Source organism: Rhincodon typus, chromosome 36 (assembly GCF_021869965.1).
Source record: "Rhincodon typus isolate 14 chromosome 36, sRhiTyp1.1, whole genome shotgun sequence".
Classification (NCBI taxonomy): Eukaryota; Metazoa; Chordata; class Chondrichthyes; order Orectolobiformes; family Rhincodontidae; genus Rhincodon; species Rhincodon typus.
This window is the reverse complement of record NC_063367.1, coordinates 4,857,928-4,879,585: the sequence shown is the minus strand read 5'-3', so window position 1 is coordinate 4,879,585 and position 21,658 is coordinate 4,857,928. Positions and strand designations below refer to the sequence as shown.

At 42.2% G+C, this 21,658-nt stretch overlaps 1 protein-coding gene across 1 annotated transcript in view; it reads right to left on the bottom strand.

Moving 5' to 3' along the window:
• LOC109935210 (adaptor related protein complex 3 subunit beta 2) overlaps window positions 1-21,658 on the bottom strand; it is a 173,048-nt gene that overhangs the window by 6,405 nt on the left and 144,985 nt on the right. The window contains exons 23-27 of the mRNA XM_048617141.1: window positions 19,591-19,822; window positions 18,307-18,391; window positions 15,255-15,352; window positions 2,334-2,357; window positions 645-783 (exon numbers count right to left, since the gene is read on the bottom strand). Of these exons, the coding sequence (XP_048473098.1) occupies window positions 645-783; window positions 2,334-2,357; window positions 15,255-15,352; window positions 18,307-18,391; window positions 19,591-19,822 (578 nt within the window). The remainder of the gene's footprint in view (window positions 1-644; window positions 784-2,333; window positions 2,358-15,254; window positions 15,353-18,306; window positions 18,392-19,590; window positions 19,823-21,658) is intronic.

The window sequence follows — 21,658 nt, the reverse complement described above, 5'->3', positions numbered from 1 at the left end:
AATCCAGAGGCTGGTTGAAACCACGCATGCTGCAACTCACTTACGACTCCAAGGAGACCTGTTCAACCTACACACTATCCATCTTCCATCTTAGCATTCCATAAGAAGCAACTTTCCCGATCAAGATCCACCAGATGACAGCCTTTGCATCAAGTATTGGGTAACAGAGGACATCGTTAACAAGTTCCTTGCAGTAAGCTCCAACTGTTGAAGGGCAGGCATTGCACTACCATGGTGAGATTGGGCCTTGCTAAATAGGTTCAGGGAAAGCTAAGGCCCATGTACAGCCAACATCCACTGCTGGGCCATCAGTACAAACCCCTCCTGCACTTGTGGAAAGAAACAAACAATGCTGCACATTACCAAGGAGGGCCCTTCTACAGACCGAGTGATGGACTAATCATCTTAAACTCAGCAAATTATTTTGGGAATTTGCATTCTCTGAATAAATAACATTGCTTCTCTGCTGTTTTTCCAAGGCAATGTCATGCCCAGTCAGAAACAATGTAGCAACCAAATGGCATACTGATCTTCTTCGTAGAAATTGTTGTGATAATCTTAAATTTGACACTAATTATCTCTCAGTCCACTTAAAATACTTTTCTTGGAGAAAAGTTTCATCGATCCAAGCCCTTTCCATTTACCTGTACTCATTATCCAGCCCACATGGCACTCGCCCAAGGTTGGCTGTAGACAACACCTTCTGGACAATGGCTTGGTCACTCCGGCATTTCTCTGGGAGGGTCAGTTTCTCCTTGATTTCATTCATTCCCATCAATTTTCCTAAGTCACAGAGAGAGATAGATTAAACTACATTTAGAATGCCTCTATACCCCACCCATTCCTGACCAAAATACCGATGTTTTCCCTGTGAGGAAACAAAATCAATGAAATTCAGGGCTGTTCTAGATTAAGCTGAAATTCTTGCCATACATTGAAAGATTGAGGGGACATTTGCTTTGACATGTGCATGATCTCCCTTATCCTTTTCCTCAACCTGTCATGTCATGTATAATTCCTTGGCTGACAGCATAACCAGGATTGGGAATCAACACAATTTTGTTATTCTCAAGAAAAGCTTGGGAGCATCAGTGTACTCTTTAGCTATGGAGGCATTGTGAAGATCCAATGGGGTAATGCAGTTGCAGCATGAAGAATGGGCATCTTGATTAGATCTAAGTTTAAACAGCACCAGGTTTTCAACAAAGTCTCAACCGCAGGAAAACTCTTGCTTTCAATTTTGGGCAGAAGAGGTAATCTTATTTGATGTGTTTGACTAGTTTCCCTGCCGTGTGGGTTGTTAGATAGCCCTGCTACTGGGGAAATGGGGCAGAGGAATGGTTTGGAATCCCTCAATGTGGGATGCCACCCATACAAGGGGCATCAGAGTAGCCTCCAGGAACTGGACCTGTGTCTTTGCAGCTTCTCGATTTTCCTTTCATTGCCAGACACCTCGCCCTGTGGCTTACCAGGCAGTAAGCACACAGACCTTAGACTGTGTTCCATCACTCAGTGCTGGGCCTTTCATCTGACTATGCCACTACTCCTTCCCCTCTGATCACAGCTTGCTGAACAATGGGATGGAGACAGAATCAATGGCCGGCTACCAGAGCAGTCTGTGAAATCTCATAACTGCAGTCACATGTTTCTGTATCAGTAGCCATTGGGTCAAGTTCTGTTGACCAATGTAATTAGCCAATTGATTGGCACTGCATTTTTCTTGGTTTGAGAGAATCTGACTTCAGATGGTAAAAAAGAAATGGGTATGGTGAATCATATGATTTTAAGAGGGGATTAGAGGGGTCAAAAAGAAGGCAGTCATCCCCGAGTCTGTTTTGCCATTCAATTGAATGATGCCTAAAACAGAAGTGAAATAGCAAATGTGAGAAAGGTAACCTGCTCTCCTTAGGAACCTCTTTCCTAGCTCATGGGATGTTCAATATAGATTTCTCTTTGCTCTCCCAAATTGTGTTCATGTTGCTGCACTGCCTTTACACCTGGGAAATGTGAACAGCCAAACAGCCATGCATCATTTTCCTCATGGTAAAACATGCGCAAGCAATGCAATGTTCCCATAATGCAGCAACAAAGTTACTGCTGAATCCCAGAGCAGAGGCTAAACCAGAAGAAGGAGGGAAAGGACGTTTGCCAAGCACCACTGGACTCGGACAAAAGAAGACTCTCAAAAGTGTAAACATGGATCAGGTGATGCTCTACCACGCTAAAGCACGGACAGTACAGACAAACACAGCAGCGGCGGTACAAGAAACAATGTGCAGCAGGATTTACATCCACATGGAGACACGCTGAGCCCTTTTTGTGCATCTACTCACCAGCACTGGGATTTAACAGTTGTTCTATGAGAGCAAGTGGGAAAACAAAGTGCAATGAGATAAAAAAATTGAACTATGACTGTGATGACAAGATCAGTTGTATTTCAAACTAATTCCTAATCTCATACAAAAGCAAAATACTGTAGATGCTGGAAATTTGAAACAAACTCAGGATGGTGGAGAAACTCAGCAGGTCTGTCAGTACCTGTGGAGAGAGAAACAGAGTAAACCTGTTGTGTCCGACAAGATTCTCCTTCAAAACACAATTCATACCAAATATAAATTCTGTTTTTTTCTCGACAGATGTGGAGAGACCTGCTGGTGTCATCCAGCAGTTTCTGTTTTTGTCTTGAATCCCATCTGGTTCAGTTGGCTCCAAAAGTGCCCTGGTTTCAGTTTAGATTTCATGCCTTTGTCATCTCCAGATTTGACCATTCCAACACAAGCCAACACAAGCCATGCTAATCTCCTACATTCTATCCTCCAAAAACGTAAGATCATGCAGGAGTCTGTTGCTCAAGTCCTAACTTGACTGCGCCAACAAAGTGCAGGGCTGGATGAACACAGCAGGCCAAGCAGTATCATAGGAGCAGAGAGGCTGACGTTTCGGGCCTAGACCCTTCATCAGAAAAGGGGGAGGGGAAGGGCGTTCTGAAATAAATAGGGAGAGAGTGGCAGGCGGATAGAAGATGGATAGAGGAGAGGATAGGTGGAGAGGAAACAAACAGGTCGAAGAGGCGGGGATGGGGCCAGTAAAGGTGAGTGTAGGTGGGGAGTTAGGGAGGGGATTGGTCAGTCCAGGGAGGACGGACAGGTCAAGGGGGCGGGATGAGGTTAGTCGGTAGGAGATGGAGGTGCGGCTTGAGGTGGGAGGAGGGGATAGGTGGGAGGAAGAACAGGTTAGGGAGGCAGGGACGAGCTGGACTGGTTTTGGGATGCGGTAGGGGGAGGGGAGATTTTGAAACTTGTGAAACTTGTAACTTGACTGAGCTGTGTTTCCCTATCCCCCTTATACATACATCGAATCCGGGTCAATACACATCTTGAATCTTAAATATCATTGTTGTTTTGAAAAACCCTCTATGACTTCACCCTTATCTATTTCCGTAATCCAACTCCACAAATCTCCAGGATATCTGCACTCCTCTAATTTTGGCCTCTTGTGCATTCTCAATTTTAATTGATCTACCAATTTACCATGTCTTCAATTGCCTGGAATTGTCTCCCCATACCTCATCACCTTTTTAATGTAAGATGTTTCTTAAAGCCTACTTCTCTTACCAAGCTTTTCATCAATTGACCTATGGTCTCCCTAAATAGGTCTATGTCATTTTTTATTTATAATGTTTCTGTGCTAAGCTTGAAACGTTAATCATGTAAAAGGTGCTACATAAATAAAAGTTATTATTGCTAAGGGCATGACATCACACCTGCAAACTCTTTTGACAAAAGGTCTTAGTCAAGCTCCATTTTCCAACTCATTGACTCCCAAGGCCATTGTGCTACCTCCCTCCGCCTCCCAACCCTGTGTTTCAGACCTCCTTTCTGAAGTTTGAAGGGCTTTGTTCTAACCCATTGCCCTATGTCCCCTGCTATTCAGCAATATTCAGCTGTAGCTTAGTGGAAAGCATTCTCAGTGCTCAACCAGAAGGTTGTAAGTTTAAGATCCATACCAAAGCCTCATAAGCATAATTTAGATTGGTGCTGAGAAAGTGCTGCCCTGTCTGAGGTGCTATCTTTTTGGATGAGATATCAAACCAAAACCCTGCCTGCCCTCGCGTGGACATAAAAAGATCACATATCAATAGTTTAAAGAAGAAACACAGGGAGGTTTGCCCAGTGACCTAATATTTACTCTTCAAACATCATGACAACAAACTGACTGTTTCCTCATTTCTGTTTGTGGGAACTTATTGAGCACATTATGGCCACCATGCTTCTTATGTTGCAACAGTGACTACACTTCAAGGCTAGTTCACTGGTTGGAAAATGCTCTTGCATGTCCCACGGTTGAGAAAATCTTTTCCTTACTTTACCCTTCAGCAACAATCCTATGATTGTCTCTAGAGAAAGGTTTCCCAAAGTGGGGTGAGTACCTCAAGTGGGGTCACGAACTCCAAAGTAGCAATGGCTGACCACAACCTGCTCTAACAGGCCTGCTCCTCCTTTCCCATTGTTCACTGAGGGATTGTGACAGTTTTCAAGGCTCACCATGGGAATACTGCTGCAGTTAGTGCCACGTTAAAATAGCATAAGTCTGTGCCAGAGCAAAAGCTTGCACCTCAGATTGAGAACCTTATTTCATGGTATTGAATACTTTCTGAACAGCTTGTAACAGTAGAGGAATCTACTCACTGGACAGTACGAAATAAATCCTGCAAATTTAGTGTCAACCCTGAGAAGCTTTGATCATCTGGGGAGATGTGATGTAGTGGCAATATCACTGGACCTAGTAATCCAGAAGCACAAGCTGTTCCTCTGGCTTCAAACTGCATCATAGCAGCTGGTGGAATTTAAATTCAATTAATAAAATCTGGAATTGAAAAGTAGTTTTAGTAATAACAGAAATCTGTGATTCTTATCCGGTCTGATCTATCTGTGACTTTAGACCCACAACAATGTTATCGACTCTTAACTGCCCTCTGAAATGGTCAAGAAAGCCACTTATTTCAATTGCAATTAGGGATGGTCATCAAATACTGGTCTTGTCAGCAACCAACCGCATCTCACAAAGGAAAAGGTAAAAGGAACCCCTGTTCAGAATATTTTCAAAGGATTCTTTGGAGGAATTATGTTTCTCCATGCCCTCTCATTAATCCCCCGTACTTCTGTTGATATTTCAGTACTGTTTCAGCAATCTTGCTGACAGCATCTTCATGACAAATAACCTCACAGTACAGCACAGCTGAATGTTAAGTGCGCATTTGAGATGGAGAGAAGTGAATTGCCCTGAGATAACACAGTGTGGAGTTGGAGGAGCACAGCAGGCCAGGTAGCATCAGAAGAGCAGGAAAGTTGATGTTTCAGGTCGGGATCCTTCTTCAGAAATTGGGGAAGGGGAAGGGAGCTCCAAAATGAAGAGAGAGAGAGGAGGGGTGGGGCTGGGGAAGGTAGATGGGATGGTGATAGGTGAGTGCAGGTAGGCAGTGGTGGGGATTGGTCAGTGAGGTGGAAGGAGCGGATAGGTGGGAGAGAGAATGGACAGGTTGTGTCAGGTCAAGGAGGCGGGGATGAGGGGGTGGGGAGATTTTGCAACCGAGAAAGCCCACTTTGAGACCAATGGATTGTAGGCTGCCAAGGCGGAATATGAGGTGCTGCTCCTCCAGTTTCTGGGTGGTGTCATTGTGACACTGGAGAAGGCCCAGGATGGACATGTTGCCCAGGGAGTGGGAGAGAAAGTTGAAATGTTTCGTGACTGGAAGGTGTTGTCATTTGTCGCAACAGAGCGCAGGTGCTCTACAAAGCAGTCTCCGAGCCTCTGCTTGGTCTCACCGATGTAGAGGAGGCCACATCGGGAGCAGTGGATGCAATAGACCATATTGACAGATGTGCAGGTGAACCTCTATCTGATCTGAAAGGTTTGTTTTGTGCCTTGGATGGACGTGAGGGGGTAGGTGTAGGGGCAGGTGTAGCAGTTCCTGTGGTTGCAGGGGAAGGTGCCGGGGTGGTGGGGCTAGTGGGGAATGTGGAGCAGACGAGGGAGTCGTGGAGAGTTTCCTTAGGGACCGCTCTCACCAATCACCATCCCATCAATCTGCCCCAGTCCCACCCCTCCTCTATTTACTTTGGAGCTCCCTTCCTCCTCCCCAATTTCCCTGCTCCTCTGACTCCAGCATCGGCAGTTCTTACTCTCTGAGTGAATTGCCTTGAGTTGTGATTGGCTCCCTTATGGTGCTGACTGCAGCTAATTCTTCCAAAATTAAACCTTCAATATTCATCAGCATTTTTGTATTCCAGCTGAAACCCGGGTCAATGGGCAAAAAGACCCATTTTGTTCACCTTCTAACAGCCACTTTACAATGATAATGGAGCTGCTGATTAATCAAAGCAATCAGTCTCTATTAATGAGAGTAAAATACTTCCAGACGTGAGATGAAGGAATCCTGCAGGGGAGAGCTTTAGAAGCCTTTTCCTTTTGGAAGTCCTTTGAAATAAGGAGGATGATTGTCACTGAGCCAATTGTTGCAGATATCACATGCTGATCAGGCAAGTCTCCTGCTCTTACCACTTGCAATTGGTATATTAAAAGGATTTTTGTAGGTTGACAATCAACCTATTCGACCATGTTATGAATGCACCTTCCTTGGCTATCAAGCCCTGGAGTCAGGTTCAAACCCTGAGCTTCTCGCTCAGAGGGAGGGAGACTACTTAGTAAATCACAAGACCTCCTGATTTGGGAACCATCGGTCCAAAGAGACCTGTTCACTAAACATCATGTCTCAATTTGTTCACACACTATATCCCAAAGATTAGTTCCTGGAAGGAATTTATCTAATTTACATCAGAAGAATCAATACCAACTGCTTCTGCCATCCCCTGAGGTCAAAGGTCATTAGGGCAATTTAGGTAGGCTCCAGTAAGGCATGTGGGGGATATGTTGATGAAGGCAGCGGTTGGGTGCTGCTATGGAGATGGCTATCCTGACGAGGGGTTCACCTCCATGGACCATAGGGTGTCTCATCAGAAGTGTCCCATTCACTTCCCCAAATATACCAAACCTAAAGTAAGGTCAACAAGGTTCACCAGGCATTCTCCTCCAGCATTGATGTAACAGGAAGAGGCCCTGAATTTGCTGCTGTTGGCTTAATTAGACCATAATATAGAGGAGCAGAATTAGGCCATTCAGCCAATCATACCTGCTCCACCATTTGATCATGGCTGATATGTTTCTCAACCCCATTCTCCTGCCTTCTCCCCATAACCCTTGATCCCCTTATTAATCAAGAGCCCATCAATGTCTGTTTTAAAGACACTCAATGACTTGATCTCCACAGCATTCTGCAGCAATGAGTTCCACAGATTAACCACCTTCTGGCTGAAGAAATTCCTCCTCGTCTTAGTTCTAAAGGGTCATCCCTTCACTCAAACTATGCCCTTGGGTCCTAGACTCTTCTACTAGTGGAAATATCTTCTCCACATTCACTATACAGGCATCTTATTATTTTGTAAGTTTCAATGAGATCCCCCCTCGTCATCCTTCTAAACTCCATCGAGTCCAGACCCTGAGTCCTCAACTGCTGTTCTTATGACAAGCACTTCATTCCGGGATCATTCTTGTGAACTTTCTCTTGACCTCTTCCAAGGCCAATACATCCTTCCTTAAATACAGGGCCCAAAATTGTTCACAATATTCCAAATGCAGTCTGAACAGAGCCTTATACAACCTCAGCAAGACAGCCCTACTCTTGCATTCTAGCCCTCTCGAAATGAATCCTAACATTGCATTTGCCTTCTGCAATAACTCAGGAAGTCTGACTGAAAAGGAAAATCATTTACAGTTGAACACCAAGATAGAGCCACTACTCATGGATACAAAGGCTAATCCCAGGCTGTGACAAATCCCTTTTTTTTCTCTTGAATTCGGGCCTTCAGAAAAGGGGCCCGCTTTATTCTTTGCCCCAACTCACTGTGGTATATTTTTCCATTTAGTAACCACCATCAGTAAATCATTCATGCTTCCAGTTGAATAATTATGTGCCAAGTCCATTAAGGGTAATGCAAACCATTAAAGGGGAGGAAGAGGTCGGGAGTGGAAAGAAGTTGAATCAAAATGGAGTTGGAAAGGGTGGATCTCTTCTTTTTTATATATCCAGAAACGCTCTTACACACACTGAATGTCTTGTTTTCCCATCACCAAATCACAATAACAGGGGTCTGCTTTTTTTTAATATATCCAGGAGTGCTATCACAAACAACTGAACCACCAAATCACCATTACTATTTTTTAAACTACGAACCACCACCTGTAAATCACCCATGTGGGCAACTGAATATTTACATGAATATTTACATACAAAGTCCATCACAGGTAGTGGGTCTGCTTTATTGATAGTTTTATACTTCCTAATTAACCTGTTCAGAGATGTTGTTACACACTTTGGAGCAGATAGGACTTGAACCCAGGTAGATAGGACACTACCACTGTGCCACAAGGCCCCCTGATATTTTCTAATCAGCCTGTTGAGAGATGTTAATACACACCTCTGGAGGAGGCAGGACGTGAACCTGAGTTTCCTGGCTCACATTACCACTGTGCCACAAGACACCAACTGGGTCTGCTTTATAGATATTTTTAATCAACCTGTCTGGGAATGTTTTTACACACCTGGGTGGGACTTGAACCAAGACTTCCTGGGTCAGAGGAAGGGATATTGCCACTACAAGAGCCCTCTGGGTCTGCATTTTAAAGGGTCTGTAAACAGGAGGCATAGATTTTGGGTAGATCTACATGGGATTTAAATGGATTCAAATCTCACCCCGGCAGCTGGTGGATTTAAATTCAATGAGTAAGACTAGAATTGAAAGCTAGTCTCAGTTATGGTGACCATCAATTGATTGTCATAGAAGACACAGCTGGTTCTCTAATGCCAAATGAAATATTTCTGAGTTTTCTTATGGCACAAAACTAAGTGGGATTGTGAGTTGTGATAAGGATACAAAGAGGCTTCAGGGAAATCTAGAAAAGTTGACTGTATGAGCAACACATGGCAGATGCAGCATAACATGGATAAATGTGAAGTTATACACTTTGGTGTGAAGGTCAGCAAGGTACAGTATTATTTAAATTGTGATATGTTGGGTTTTCTTTTACACCAGTCAATGAAATTAAATAGGCAGGAGCAGCAATTAGGAAGGGAATTGGTAGGTTAGCCTTCAGTGTTAGAGGATTTGAGTTCAGAAGTCAGATATCTCTCTGCAGTTTTAAAGGGTCTTGGTAAGACTGCACTTCAGTGCTGTGTAGTTTTGGTCTCCCTATTTAAAAGAGGATATACTTTGCCATAGAGGACTGCAGCGAAGGTTCACTCTGATGATACTGGGAATGTCAAGACTGTCATAAGTGGACAGATTGGTTCGATTGAGCCTGTATTCACTAAAATTTAGAAGGTTGAGAGGGGATCTGACTGAAACATACAAAATTCTAACAGGACTGGATAGATGAAATGCAAGGAGAATGTTTTCCCAGGTTGGGGAGTCTAGACCAGGGATCTCTCAGGATATGAGGTAGGCTATTTAGGACTGAGATGAGGAAACATTTCTTCACTGGTCAACCTGTGGAATTCACTATTAAAGAATGCTGTGAAACTGGATCACCAGGCATATTCAAGTAAGAGATTGATGAAGTTTTAGATAACAAGGGCAGCAAGGGATATGGAGAGAAAGTGGTACATGGCATTGAGATAGAGAATTGGCTACAATCATACTGAAAGGCAAAGCTCAAACAACCAAATGACCTACTCCTGTTCCTACTTTCTGTTTCTATGGGCTTTATGGAAGAAAACCTGCCATTGTTACATGGATTGGCCTACATATGCATCCAAAGTCCTGGCAGCGTAACTGAAACTTAACTGCCCTCGATAAAAGTCTCACAAGGCACTCAGTTGTATCAACAAAGTCTAAAAAAATTGAAAACGCATTCTCTAAGGGGACTGCGGGTGTACCTACACTATGCTGTGGGTCAAGATGGCATCTCACGACCATCTTTTCAAGGGGCATTGTGGGCTGGGCAACAAATGCTGGCTGAGTCAACCATAATGCATTGATGTGCTAAAGTAATGTGCCTTTTCACTGCCTTGCCATCTCCACAGAATGCTACTGCTAATCAATATTAGATTCCCATTACTGCTACCACCTAGATGACCAAGGGCAGCAGACATGTGCAAACATCACAACCTTTGAGGTTCCCCTCCAAGTCACATACCATTTTGACTTGGGAATATCTATGTTATTCCTTCACTATCACTGGGTCAAAATTCTGAACATTTCACTTATTTAGGAGGTGGCTCAGCACCAACTCCTCAAGGATACCAAGGGATTGCATTAAATATTGGCTTTGCCAGTGATGTCCAGTTTCCACAAATGCATTTTAAAAATGTACACCACACCTTCCTTGTTGTGGGCATCGCCATACTGTGTTATTTTTGCAGATACAAATACTCACACAACATATGGAAATTCAGGTGTGGCAGGTCCACTTAACCATACCTGGAACTTCCCATTCTCTGAGCAGAAACTCATTCTGTTATGATCAATGCCATTGGAAATAACCATCTAAAAAGAGTAACTTTGCCAAATTTCTAGAAAAATGGTATAAAATCAACATTTTGACTTAAAAGTCCTTTAAAGATGTTATATAAATGTAAACCATTGTTTCAGTCAGAAGGGAAGGGAAAAGTCTGTCAACGCTGGAGAATCTTGGCAAAAATCCCAAATATCAGAGTCCCATGGACAGAGCGATTCCCTCAATTTATAAGACTTGAAAGGGAAACATGCCCATCAGAGAGAGGACAGTTAACAACAAGGAACGCTGGTTTCTCTCCATGGATGCTGCCTGACCCACTGTGATCTCCAGCATTTTTTGCTTTCAGAACAGTTAACAACAACTTAGATATATATTGCATCTTTAACTTAATGAAACATCCCAAGACATTTCAGGAGCTCTTTAAAACAAAGTATGACACTGAGCCACATTGGTGATATTGTCAGGTGGCCAAAACATTGGTCAAAATGGCAGATTTTAAGGAGTTTATGAAAGCATTAAAGTGAGGTCGAGAGGTACAGAGGTTTAGGAAGGAATTCCAGAATGTGTGGCCCAGGCAGCCACAGGTATGGTCACCAATGGTGAAGCAACTACAATTGGGCGTCCACAAGAAGTAAGAATGAGAGGGCTGTAGATATCTCAGAGGGTGTTGGGGCTAGAGGTGAATTGAGAGATAAGGATGAACAAGATCATGGAAACATTTGAGAAAAGAGGAACATGCATTAGCAGCAGGAGCATCTGGCTGTGACCTCTACTTTCCTGTCTACCCCTGTACTCCTTGACTCCCTTGTCAAAAAATAACTTTTCTCATTCAGCCTTTAAAATATTCAATGGCTCAACCACCACTGCTTTCCGGGTAAGAGAATTTCACAGACAGTGACTCTCACAGAAACTGGGATGAGAATTTTTAGGTCACAACATTGCTTGACTGGTAAGCGACGTAGGTTAGTAAGCACATGGGTGACAAGTAATCAGAATTTGTTTACAGTTAAGACTAAGAAGTTCAGGAATATTGCCTTTGCTTGATTCTCATTGAATCATCTGGATCCAGCAACAATGAAACAATCAGCAGGATCAGATTGATAACCTATAATGCTTCCTCAGACCTGGAAAAATACCCCTTGAATGTAAATACCTCTTGTGAACAAAATTATTTTGAATTTTAAGCACAGACAGAGGACATTTTCCCCATGCTGTTGGCTCTGGCATTCCAAAATTCCCAATCCTCATCTCTCTGCCCAGCAGGGAGATGTGGTGTACAGTAGCAGTGTGTGAAATTTAAAAGAAACCTGGAATTTAAGATTAATTATCATAAAACTATCATAAACTGTTGCAAACAAACCCATCTGCATCACTTTTGCTCTTTATTTGCCATCCTTACCTGGCTTGGCCTGCATGTGACTTCAGACTCACCACAATGTGTTTAGCTCTTAATTAGTCTCTGAAATGCATTGGCAATCCACTCAGATCAAGGGCACATAGGGATGGGCAACAATTGCTGCACTAGCCAAAGATGCCCACATCCCATGAAAGAATTTTTAAAACACTGCAAAATGCTTCTTTCCTAATTCTCTCCATAAGGGAGATACATGCTTTTATGCATTTGCTGAAAACTTCCAAAGAGAGAATGCTGCACCAAACAACACCAATTTCTCACTCCACAATGTTAAAGACCTCAGAACTGCATTGAAGAAAGGTAATTGATCCCAGAGAAGACCTGATTATTTCCAAAAATACCTTAGGAACAGAAAGATAAAATAGTTTCTTCAGCCCTACCCTTCCTGGGGGCTTGTTGGTCTAGCAGACCAATGGCTGAGGTGTTAATTATTTGGGTATGTTAATTATTTTGGTAAGATACACCAATGAAGGGTATTGTTTACTTAAGAACCTGGAGTACTTATAAAGAGACTCACAAAAGCACATTTTAATTGGATTTAGCATGTTTCTTTTGGGGGTTTAACTTAAATTACACAGCTCCTTTTATGGGGCTATTTGGTTTAATTGGAGTTAATTTCTTTCATGGCTTTATCTAAAATTGTACAAAGTAAAACCACCTGCACAAACTAAATTTTTAATTTAAGCCTTGTAAAATTCCCTTGATGATACTTTTTCGCTTTTGTATTTTCTAATCAGCCTGTCTGGAAAGGGTATGACACAACTTGGGATTAAGTGGGACTTGACCTAGGTCTCCTAGCTCAGAGGTAGGAACATTATCACTGTGCCACATAAGCCCTTTCCTTTAGGATGGTGACTTGTCATATGGTGTCCATTTAAGGCTCAATTAAGTTGATTTGGTTTAATTTTAAATAATGAAGAGAAAATGCTAGGACACAGTGGTATGAAGAGAAGAAACATCAAGATTGGGGACTGTTGCTGAACAAGAGACCTTGGAGTGCAGGTTCATAGTTCCTTGAAAGTGGAGTCACAGGTAGATAGGATAATGAAGGCAGCATTTGGTATGCTTGCCTTTATTGGTCAGTGCATTGAGTATAGGAGTTGAGATGTCATGTTGTGGCTGTACGTGTCACTAGTGAGACCAATTTTGGAATACTGCGTTCATCTCTGGTCTCCCTGCTATAGGAAGGATATTGTGAAACTTGAAAGGGTTTGGAAAAGATTGACAAGGATGTTGCCAGGGTTGGAGAGTTTGAGCTATAGAGAGAGGCTGAGTAGGCTGGGGCTATTTTCCCTGGAGCCTGAGGGGTGACCTTGCAGAGGTTTATAAAAACATGAAGAACACGGATAGGGTGAAGGTCTTTTCCCCAGGGTAGGGGCGTCCAAAACTAGAGGGCATAGATTTAAGGTGAGAGAGGAAAGATATAAAAGGGATGTAAGGGGCAACTTTTTCATGCAGAGGGTGGTGCGTACATGGGATGAGCTGCCAGAGGAAGTGGTGGAGGCTGGTACAATTACAACATTTAAAAGGCATCTGGATGGGTACATGAATAGAAAGGGTTTAGAAGGATATGGGCCAAATGCTGGCAAATTTATATACTATATCTGGTTGGCATGGACAAGTTGGACCAAAGGGTCTGTTTCCGTGCTGTACATCTCTATGACTCTATGACCTTTGGTTTCATCAATATAAAAGTTGCTCTAAAGAAGTCCACTCTATCAGTGCCTGGCGTGAAAAATAATTTCCCATCCACTCCAAATCAATGTCTAAAAATCACAGATTCCCGAGGCGTTGTGCAAACTTTGTAGTTGTATGCTTTGCTGGGAGTCAGAAGGCATCTTGTTTAATGAGCAGAAACTGGATTTTGGCTGCACTTTCTGGCTTAATTTGAACAGTAGTGTGGGAGCTGCCCTGAGGGAATTCTGCTGAGTGTCTTTTGTTAAAAGTCCTCCAGAAAAAGCTTCAAGGAGGTGGCCATCAATAATATTCAGCCAAGACATCCTGAGAGTTGCGGCTTTCTACTGGGACTTTTGTAGCCTACAATAAGACACGTTGTGTGCATCTGTGTGTTGGAGGTATATCAAGGCCATTGGAGGCTCTAGGACTCCGACTAAGCCACAACTAGAATCGTTCATCCAATTCTGCTTGCCACACTTCAAGAAGGCTCGAGAGGGTGCAGAGAAGATTTACCAGAATGGTTCCAGAGATGAGGGATTTTAGTGACAAAGATAGAATGGAAAATATGGAGATATTCCCCAAATAGCAGGGGAGATCTGACAGAGGTGTACAAGGTTATGACAGGTCAGATAAACAAGACAAAAATGATATGTATATTATGTATAAGCACTAGGTGGACACAGATTTAAGATTTTGGGCAAGAGATGCACGGAGATATGAGGAGAAAGATTTTTATTAGACAGCAGTAATGATCTGGAACTCCCTGCATATGAAGTTGGTGAAAGTGAAAACAATGAATGATTTAAAAGTTTATGGGATGGCCATATGAGGCCAATGAAGGCACAATGCTATAAAGGATTCAGTTCAAGAATGGGACAGGCTAGATTGCTCTACAGAGCGTCAGCATAAACTCAAAGGACTGAATGTCTTCCTTCTGTTCAACAGTGAAGTTTTGGACAGAAGGACTCCTGATTGGTAAGTAGTAGTCTGGTGATTCTTTTTTCTCTTACCTTCAATTTCCATTAATTTTCACACCCATAAGGTTTTGGAAAGGTAGGATTTAGGCTAGTGATGGAGTAACAGAATACTGGGATTTAGAGAAGTACATAGACTGTGATTTACAAAATAGTGTACTTAGTTTTTAGTGAGTATCAAACACCAGAGACCATCCAGTTAGCTATAAATTAATTCAATAGAAATTTATTTTTAATTAAATAGGTCATGGTACACATTGTTACCTACAACATAGGTAGGAAGAGTGATGAGGTCCTGCAAAGGGAGTTCAGGAAGTTAGGTAGTAAACTGTAAAGATCTCCAGGGTTGTAATCTTGGGATTACTCTCTGTGCCACATGCCAGTGAGGCTAGGAATAGAAAGATAGTACAGTTAAATACATAGCAAAAGGGTTGATGCAGGAGGGAGGGCTTCAGTATGTTGATCATTGAGATGTCTTCCAGGACAGATGTGTCTTTATCCTAAAAAGATAAAGATGTCCAGGACCAACTAGAATTGTAGTTTATTCACAGGAACTGCTCAATAATCCTCTGAGATTATTACGTGTTAAAATGGATATACTGCAGTATTTTACTCACCTTGCTCCTTCTTGAAAGTGTTCTCAGTCATGAAAACCGGCATCATCAATTCCCCCACAGGCGGCTGAATGGACATATAAAACTGCCTGGTCTGGGAGCTGAAAAGGCACCAGAAATAAAAACACTACTCCATCATGTTGGGTCAACATACTCCTGATCCCAGTTTTCATTCTGGGGTCCCTTTCCCCAGTACCTCAATGTTAGGGCCTGACCATTCCCCCACCATCACCTCAAAACACCAAGCCTCTATAATCCTGAATCCCTCTGACCCACATGCTTGGCCTACTCAGTCTCTGTGACCCATTGTTTCTGTCTGGACTCCATGTTAGCCTTAGCATCAACTTCAGGATGGTCAACAACATTACAGCTTAAAGTCAAAAAGGTAGATCATAAATTGATTATCACACCAAAGATAGCTGTTGTGTATTCCACAGAGTGAGATAGCATATGCTCATCTGTAGGTAGACATTATTGAACTAACTTTATCAACAGAGAGTACTATAACAAAATGGTTGGCTATATCAATAAAGCTACATAAAAAAAGGTTTCTCCTCAAGTCACATTGCGGTTCTCTTGTTAATCATCTTAAATCAGTGCCCTCTGGTCCTCAATCCTTCCACCAGTGAGAACAATTTCTATCTGCTCTGTCCATACACATCATGATTTTGAACATCTTGATCAAATATCCCTTCAATCTTCTTTTCTAGCCACGTAACTGAAGTTCTTCATTCTTGGACCATCACTTGTGAATTTTGTTTGCATCTCTCTAAAGCTTTCACATCCTTTCTAAAGTGCGGTATCCCAAACTAGACACGGTACTGCAGCTGAAACTGAACCAGTCATGACTTCCTTTTTTTTGTATTCCATTTCCCTACTTATAATACATTCAATCATGGGATGGCAGAGATGGGTTGCCTCCTTTGAATGGTTGGCTATTTATCAATTTATCATTATAACTGTAGCAGACTATATGGGAAGGGGTTGGGGAGTCCCTATGTCATTGCTGACAGTCACAGCTCCCACACAAACACAAAAATTAAAAGTATAAGTAGATCATTTGGCATCATGAGCCTGCTCAGCCATTCATTAAAATTATGGCTGTTCCAGTCATAGTCTCAACTCCACATTCCAGCCTATAACCTGTAACTCTTGACTCGCTTTCAGTCAAAAATCTGTCTGACTCAACACTGAGTATATTCAATGACCTAGCCTCCACTGCACTCTGGAAAAGAGAATCCCAAGGATCAACAACAATCAGGCAGAAAAAAGTAGTCTCAAAACTTGAATGGAAGACTCTAAATTTTTAAACGATGTCCCCTAGTTCTAAGTTCCCTCAAAAGGAGAAACATATTCTCAAAAACTACCCTGTCATATCCATTCAGAATCTTATATGATTCAATAAGAGCACCATTCAATCTTCTACACTCCAATTTGTACACCTTATACAGGGCACTGGCGAGACCACATCTGGAATACTTTGTACAGTATTGGACTCCTTATGTTGGATAGGTTAGGCCTGTATCTATCAGAATTTAGAATAGTAAAAGGTGACTTGATTGAAACATATAAAGTTTTGAGGGATCTTGACAGGGTGGATGTGGAAAGGATGGTTCTAGTCTAGAAGTCACTCTTTAAAATTCAGGGGTTGCCCATCTTTATTTCCCACTGAGGGTTGAGAGTCTTTGGAACTCTCCCTCAATAGGCAGTGGAAGCAGAGCTTTTGAATATTTTTAAGATAGAAGTAGCTAAACAAGGGGATGAAAGATTATTGCGGGTAGGCAGAAATGTGGACCAATCACATCAGTAATAAACATATTGATTGGTGGAACAGGTTTGAGGGGCCCAAATGTCTACTTCTGTTCCTAATTTGTATGTTTGTCAGCCCAATCTGTGCCTGCTCCTGGCAGAGGTATGTAGCAGGGGTCTGCAAATATTACACAAATTTTATGCTGTTCTCTGCTTGCTGTAAAAGGGAAGTATCCACAGATCATAGGGCTGCTCTCTTGTTAGAGATAGATAACTGGTGGTGGCTTAATGTGAGGGTCACATGCCTCAGGCAGTGTGGGAATTGAACCCATGCAGTTGGCATTACATTGTATCACAAACTGATCATTTAGCCAACTAAGCTAACTGACCGACCTTCAGTTTGCTATATCTGTATCCTAAAGTGAACTTTAGTCCTTTGAGATGGCCCAGATCACTTTGCTATTCAAATTCTGGGGCATATTCTAATACACTGTCATTAAACAGGCCCCTGGACAAAGGCAGGCTTCATGTGTTCCAAGGGAGTAAAAGGCAGTGAGTGAATAAATGAAACGCAGAATTGTTACAGCGCGGAAGGTGGTTATTCTGCCTCAGAATGGTCAATTCACTTAGTGCCATTCTTTTGCCTTCTCCCTGTAGCTCTGCACAATTTCCTATTCATATAACAATCTAATCCCTTTTGAATGCTTTGATTGAACCTGCCTCCACCACACTTTGAAGCAGCGCACTCCAGACACTCTCCACTTGCTGTGTGAAAAAGTTTCTTCTCATTTCACTTTTGCTTCTTTTGTTCTTGGTCATTTCATGAGTGGGAACACTTTCTCCCTATCTGCAGTATCCAGACCCTCATGATTTTGAATACTTTATTCAAATGTAAGCTTGTTTTTTGAACATGGCAAGAAGACTTTGACTCCAATGTGCTTGAAATCAGCCAATAACTCTGTATTGCATAATTCAGTCCTTTGTATTTTTACTGTTTTATGTATTGGACAGCTGCCCGTGTGAGTGCTGTTAATAGTTATGAACATTCTACATACTGGGAACTATGCAATAATGTTGTTTACAAAGTTATGTAATGGGGTGAGTTAAGGAATTATTGGGTGAACTCTCTAACTCAAATTCTTTAGACTGTTCCCATTCTTTTATTGAGTGATTTTTTTTTTCATTCCTAGTTTCAAAATTGGAGTTCTTCTTGCTATCCCCACATAGAAAGATGTAACCTAAAATCTTTTGAGGGGCCAGATGTACAGTTCCAAGGACAGTGACCATGTCAATGAAAGTCACTCACCACAGCTGGAAGTTGGCTGCTTGAGTGGAATCACAAAAATCGATGCCCAATGTATCTCCGATGACCTCACCTGGCTGGAGGATTGCTTGTGACGTTGAAACGAGAAAGAGTGGATAAGAAACAAAAGAAGAAAAAAATCAAATTGTAATTTAGTCGGGTCTCATGTGGCATTGTAAAGTGATGTTGAACCAAAGTAAGAGTGCATATATGATGGTCGAATTGCTTCTTTCTGTGTTGTAACCATTCTATGATTTGGTGAAGTGCAGACACTGTGGTAATATAGAGAACACAGTGGGCAATTGTTACACTGCCACCTCCCATAAACAGCAATGTGAAAATGACCAGATAACTTGTTTTTGTGATGTTAAATTGAGGAATTAATATCTGTAAGGACTCTGGGGAAAACTCCCTGCTCTTCTTCAAACTAACGCCATTATGCCTACCTGAGAGAGCTCTGTTTAGTGTTCTTTTGAAGAGTGGATGTCCTGTAGCAATGCTCAGTATGAATTGAAACAGTCTCCATGTAGGATTGGTGGGAAAGTCACTCAGAAGTAACTGAAGATATCAAAGGAACTGACTCCATTCTCCACTAAATAAAAACAGAAAGAACTGCGGATGCTGTAAATCGGGAACAAAAACAAATTTGCTGGAAAAGCTCAGCAGGACTGGCAGCATCAATACCAGTTCTGAGGAAGGATCACAGGACCCAAAATGTTCACTCCGTTTTTTTCCTTAATAGATGCTGCCCAGACCTGCTGAGCTTTTCCAGCAACTTTGTTTTTATTCCATTCTCCACTAGTCCACCACAGAATGTTTTCTGCGAATATCGGAATCAAAGATAGGGTCTAAAAAGAGTTTTATTTCCATGTGGTAGTCCCTCAGAATGAGGATGACATTTGCTCATGGTAAGAACCTTTAACGTGGGGAAGCTATTCTGCAGAAGCTACCACGCGGTTCTGGCTGACCAGTAAATTCTTCTGATTTGTCACCTGCCATAGGTGTATCAGAAGAATGTACAGATTGATAGTCAACCTGTTTGGCCACATAATGACACAACATTTGAGGTCACCATGTTGAGATGGGCTCAGAACCTGGAAATTTTCATCCAGAGGTAGGGACCTTGCACACACGCTACAACCCTAAAAAGGGATAGATTTAGGGTTAGGTCAAGGACAGAGCAAGGTCGAAAAGGACAAGATATGAAACATTGACATCTTTCTTGATGCAGATGCCCGCTGATCTACTCAAAGTCTCCAGAAGTTTCCTGTTCCCCCAGACACTTACCAATCTCCTTGAATCCCTGCAATCTCATTCCTGGCTGTAGCTTGGGCTCGGCAATGTGGAGATTTCGGAATTCCATTTCCGAATTGTTGGTGAACTGCATCTGGACGGAGACCATGGTGTGGTCTGGGCTGAATGGCCGCCTGTTGAAGTAATACTCCACCGACAGCCCCTCTCCTGTGATGCGATGAAGCAACTCATAGGTTTTCACTCCCCCCAGCAAGGGACTTGACACCTAAAACAAAGACCAGAACCTTGAATTGGGGGAGGTGTGCAGGGGGTGTTTGGCTTTATCTTTAAACATGAGTTTCAGGATTTCACTGAGTTGAGGATTTGATTACAATCTGGAACCTGGATCACCCTTCCAGGGCTAAGAATATGGGAAGGAGAGGAGACCATTCAGTAGCCTGAGGCCTGTACTGCCAATTAGATCATGGCTGACTTGTGTCTCAGATTCATTTCCCAGCCTTTACTCCAGATTCCCCGATACCCAACAAGAATCTATCAACCTCAACTCCAGAAGTACCAACTTCCTCTCAGCATCCACAGCCTTTTTGAGAGAGAGTGAGTTTTAGATTTCTGTCAATTGCTGTGCAGAGATAATATTTCCTGATTTCCTTACTGGCTTTAATCTTATTAATTTGTCTGGATGCATTTGATGTGGAAGTGCCGGTGTTGGACTGGGGTGGGCAAAGTCAGAAATCACACAACATCGGGTTATAGACCACTCCACCTGACGAAGGAGCAGCACTCTGAAAGCTTGTGATTTCAAATAAACTGTTGGACTATAACCTGGTGTTGTGTGATTTCTGACGTGGATTCCTTTGAAACTGGCTGCTCTCTGATGACCCTCTCAAATCCTTGTGTTGTTTGTCATGGGAGGGAAGGGGAATTATCATTCAAAATTTTCCTTAATATGCCAAAGCAATATAAAGCAAGCAGGAAAATTTAAAAAAAAAGCTTCATTTATATAGTGCATGTCACAACCACTGGCATTTTATAAATTCCTGCTTTGGAAATAAAACCAGTCTGTCTCCAAGTTAATACACAGTCAGATTCTAAACAAGGACTCATACCTAAAATGCATTGTCGGACTTGAGATGTCACCTCTAGGATACTAATATAAACCTTTAGTTATCTCAGGGCAGTGACTTGAAAGAAATTCTGGGATTTGCATATTAATCCTTTCTAACTGATTAAAGATTTAACAGCCATCTTAGGTTTGTTCAATATATTCACATCAGTTCTATGACCCTTTGATCTTATGTTTATAAATTCTGTGTCTAATGCCACATCTATCACCAACATCTGAAGAAGGAGCGAGACTCCAAAAGCTTGTGTCCTCAAATAAACCTGTTGGACTATAATCTGGTGTTGTGTGATTTTTGACCTTGTCCATTCCAGTCGAACACCAGCATCTCCACATCACGACAACCACTGGACATTTAAAAGCACTTACCAACAACAAAGTGCTTTTGAAAGATCTTTTGAAGTGTAGTCACTTGCATACAGTAAGCTCCCAGAAATTTTATAATGATCAGATAATCTGTTTTTGTGACTGGAAGAAGGCTAGAACACAGAGTACTCAGATAAGCCATGAGAGCAGTGAATGATGGAATGGCACAAGGGACCAAGTGGCTCAGTACTGTTCCTAGCTTGTGAAAGGGAGGGTTTCTTTTAATTTATCTTGAACTCAAAAACCAGTCAGAGATATTTGAAATTTCACCGGTGTTTATTCATACATAGAATCATACAACACAGAAACAGGCCCTTTGGCCCAACTCATCCATGTTGACCAGGCTTCCTAAAATGAACTAGACTCATTTACCTGTGTTTGGCCCATATCCCTCTAAACTTTTCCTATCCATGTATCTGTCCAAATGTCTTTTAAATGTTATAATTGTACCAGCCTCTAACACTTCCTCTGGCAGTTTGTTCCATACACCATAGAATCCCTACAGTGTGGAAACAGACCCTTCGGCCCAACAAGTCCACACCAAACCTCAAGCATCCCACCCAGACCCGCCCCACTATAACCCACTTAACCTATACATCCCTGAACACTATGGGG